General features: G+C 49.7%; 1 protein-coding gene across 1 annotated transcript in view; it reads right to left on the bottom strand.

Moving 5' to 3' along the window:
• The window catches only part of SMG7 (SMG7 nonsense mediated mRNA decay factor), an 81536-nt gene continuing 77946 nt past the window's right edge, over nt 1-3590 (bottom strand). The window contains exon 23 of the mRNA XM_015419652.1: nt 1-2602. Coding sequence (XP_015275138.1) covers nt 2489-2602 — 114 coding nt within the window. The 3' untranslated portion in view covers nt 1-2488. The remainder of the gene's footprint in view (nt 2603-3590) is intronic.

Genomic DNA, 3590 nt, shown 5'->3' with positions numbered 1-3590 from the left:
CCACTGGTAACTTATGGCTTAGCAGAGCAACTGTAGCCCAGCGGCGCTAGCTGTACTTGGGTCATCGCCCCACCTAGACTGCTGAACTGGCGCCAGGGTTAGTATGACCCTCAGGACCCCCGTTTCTCCGCTGAGCAGTTCCACCTCCCGTTGCTTTGATCTGGAAAGCGAAACAGCACCCGCGTGGCTGCATTAATTGAAGCTTAAGGACTACTGAAAGAAGATGATGTGACTACACCAGGCTGGCTGTAGAGAACATGGTTTAATTAAAGGCAAAGCTGAGTTCAGCAGCTGCAGGTCTTGCACAGACAGACAAAAAACACAAAAGAAGCTTACGACACAAACCAGTTTTCTCTGCTGGGGGGGGTCCCCCCTGTCCCTTGCGGCTCCCAGTACGGAAGGGCATTATGTGCGTGTGTGCATGGGGTTGGGGGGGAGAGAGGGAGAGAACGGGGAGCCCGGCCCTAAAGGTTGAGAAAAAAACATTCCAAACACCAGATTTCTCATGCAGAATGGGAGCCTCCGGGCTGGGACCCTGGCACCGCTGGAAGAGTGAGATGGGAACCTGGTTAGGTGTTGTCTCGGGTGCAAGAATCAGTGGCGGTTCAAAACATTGGAATGTCGCAGCTGCCTGAGCGCACAGCTCAAATACACAAACTGGGGGGGGGGAGAGGGGGAGGCGGGATGGAAGGAAAGGAGTCAAAGAAGCACAGAGAATCTCAGCTCAAGATTACAACCAGGGCAGGAGCTTCATCCTTGGGGGGGGGGGGCAGGTTTGGGGGGGAAGGGGAGGAACAAGTTTCAAAAATGCAATGCAGAGCAGCAACACTGCTAGCAAGGGGAGGCAGAGAGAGTCCACGTCCTATCCTAGAAAGAGTACTACATGTACAGCTTCCCTTTACGTAAAGTCTGTTTGGGACTGTTTCCCGACTCCAGTGTCACCCCCACGGACCCTGGATGTGCTTTGCTCTGCAGCCGTTTCCTGGCTCGCAGATTCAGAACTGGTTTACGTACGCTCCTGCAAACGGCAGCAGCTTTGAGACGTTTAGATTGTTTCCGTAACTACCTCGGAAAACAGAACGGGAAAAAAAAGAAAAAGAACTGCTGTCCTTTTACCCGACACGAGAAGAAGAACTGCCGTCTTCTTTTCTGCTCAATAAATACCGAGTAGGACCCCTGTACCCCATTCCACACCCGTTGCAGGAATGAGGGGGACTACCGGCTTCTGTGCAAGGGCTCTGCGTCTGTGTCATTGGTTGCCTCGAACTTCCATTCCAGAACGGGAACCTTGTGGCTGCAGGGGGCGTGTGGCAGCCCGCAGAGCGGCCATACACCTACGGGGCAGAGGGACCGTGACACGTCATCCTGTCCGGACGAACTCCTCTGGCTTTCCCAGTTACTTCTGCAAGGACTCTGTGGGATGCCGCTTATGAAGAATAGAACTATGAGCAACCAGCAAGAAGGGAGGGGAGAAAGGGGGCAACCGGGAGGGGTGGAGAGAAGGTGGGGGGAAAGACACAGAAAGCTTCTACCTACCTACGTAAAGAAGTCCAGGCTGTGAATGCACAGACCAGCTTGCCATTTTGTTTTGTGAGACTGGTCGCTAGGCTATCATAAAATGTACAGAAGTCTGAGCCATTTAACTTAAAACCTCATAGCAGTGACTTGCTCGCCCTGAGAGGGGGGGCCCTGCAGCGGCCACTGCGCTTCAGTATTGGAATTTCTACCCATGCAGGGTCATCCACAGGCAGCCATTGAGGAAAAAGTGGAAGTGGTACTGGAGGGGGGGTCAGGCCAGGTTCTCCTTCACAAAACTCCTTCTCTAAACCCAGGAGGCTGGCACACACCTCCCCCCTCCCCAGACACGGCTGAATTTACCACCACCCACCTCTGGTTGGACCAGTGACTGGAGGGGATTGCTACACACCGACTACAAAGCACATCTGTGTATGGAAGAATTCAGTGTGACCTCACTACTGAGAGAGTCATAATCAGAAATTTAGATGTCGAGGAGTAAATTTCAACTACATTCTCAGTCAGCAAAGCTATCGGTAATAGATTCCTATTGGGTCCCCCCCAAAAAAAAACATTGAGGAGAAGGATCGAGAAGTTCTCAGTGGCTTCTCCCATCTGTTCTTCATTCTCAGCTTTTTTTTTAAGGTTTCCCACGTGGTCGAGGGGGGGCATGCACGATGGAGAAGGTGAGAGGCGGTGATATCGGGTTACCGTGAGACAAACAGCAGTCCCTCTCTCCCTCCAGAGGGCCTGGGGGGGTACGGGAGAGTTCCTGATGTTGGCTTTTCCGTTGCACTGCAGACATTTCCCGTGCACACTCGGTGGGTTGGTGGAGCACTTACGCCCTCCTGACGGCAAAGAACAGAAGAGAGGGCTGCCACGCGCACAGGACTGTGTGGGCCAGTCCTGCAAACCCAACATGCCATGAGTTATGGAGGCCTTCGGTTGCAAAGGTTGCCGTCTCCCTTTGTTCTCAGTGTGGCGGGTTCATGGCACCTTGCCCGCGTTGCTGCTTTTGCTTCTGCTGCATCAGCAGCTGCTCCAGGGCCGAAGGTCCAGGATGCATCATGGAACTGGACCAGATGGACTGAAAGAAAACATACCGTCACCATCAACACTACAGTAGCCAGTAAGATTAATGCAAAGAATAAAAATAAATGCAGAAGCAGAAGAAAGAATAATAGAATACTTAATCATTCCAAAGCAGTAAGCATCCTTCCCATACCCATTACATTCTTAGTTTTTACTGTACTGTATATGGTCAACTAGCAGCTCAGGGGGTTCAAACCAGCCCCAGAGGTTCCCCAGCCTAGTCCCCATTGCATTCCCCCCAACCCCATCCTTGCTGGTTTTATAGTACTTCAACTAGTTTTTGTCACCCAAGCAAAAACACTCTTTTATGCAACAAATGATGGGTTCCAGCAGAGCTTTGCCTTTTAATACACCCCAAATACTCTAAGGCAGAGGTACATAACAAAACAGAGGGGCTCTGCTCAAATCTCCTCTCTTTTTTTTTTGTATATAAACTCTCCTAAAAAGGAGAGAATTTTATTGCTTTTCATATTAGAAAGGGGGGAGGGTATATAGAGGGGTAAAGAAAAGGTCGAGTGATGTTTTCATTAGTATGTTAGACTGTTAGTAATACAAAAAAAATTCTTCTTTGGCTTCATTGTGTTGTCAATCGTCTTTCATCTTCTCAGTTATAAACAATTGTTAAAAAAAAAGAATTAGTAGTGTCCCACTTTTTTGCTGTTAGTAAAAACTTTTCAAACGCCTAGCGGGCTGATTCTTCTGTCTTTGGGATGGTTTTTCCTCCGAATAAAACAGGAATGGTCCTCCTCCTCCTTCTCTTCTCCAGCTTTTTAGCTTCTCTTCCGGGTCTTCGCTTGCCGCTCACAGCCTGCAACTGCCGCTTCTGAACATGCCTTTCCGATAAAGTCCCAAGCTCTTAGAACAATTTTTTCTCTTTTTATGTCTTTTGACTTTGAAATAAACGCTGTCGTTCTTGTAGCCGGATCCCTTATCCACACCTCCGCCTTAAAGGCATTTCCTCATTACTCGCAGCACAAAGCCTT

Source organism: Gekko japonicus, unplaced genomic scaffold (genome assembly GCF_001447785.1).
Source record: "Gekko japonicus isolate JY-2015 unplaced genomic scaffold, Gekko_japonicus_V1.1 scaffold1248, whole genome shotgun sequence".
NCBI classification, from domain to species: Eukaryota; Metazoa; Chordata; class Lepidosauria; order Squamata; family Gekkonidae; genus Gekko; species Gekko japonicus.
The sequence above is the reverse complement of the archived record's forward strand: the minus strand, read 5'-3'. Positions and strand labels throughout refer to the sequence as shown.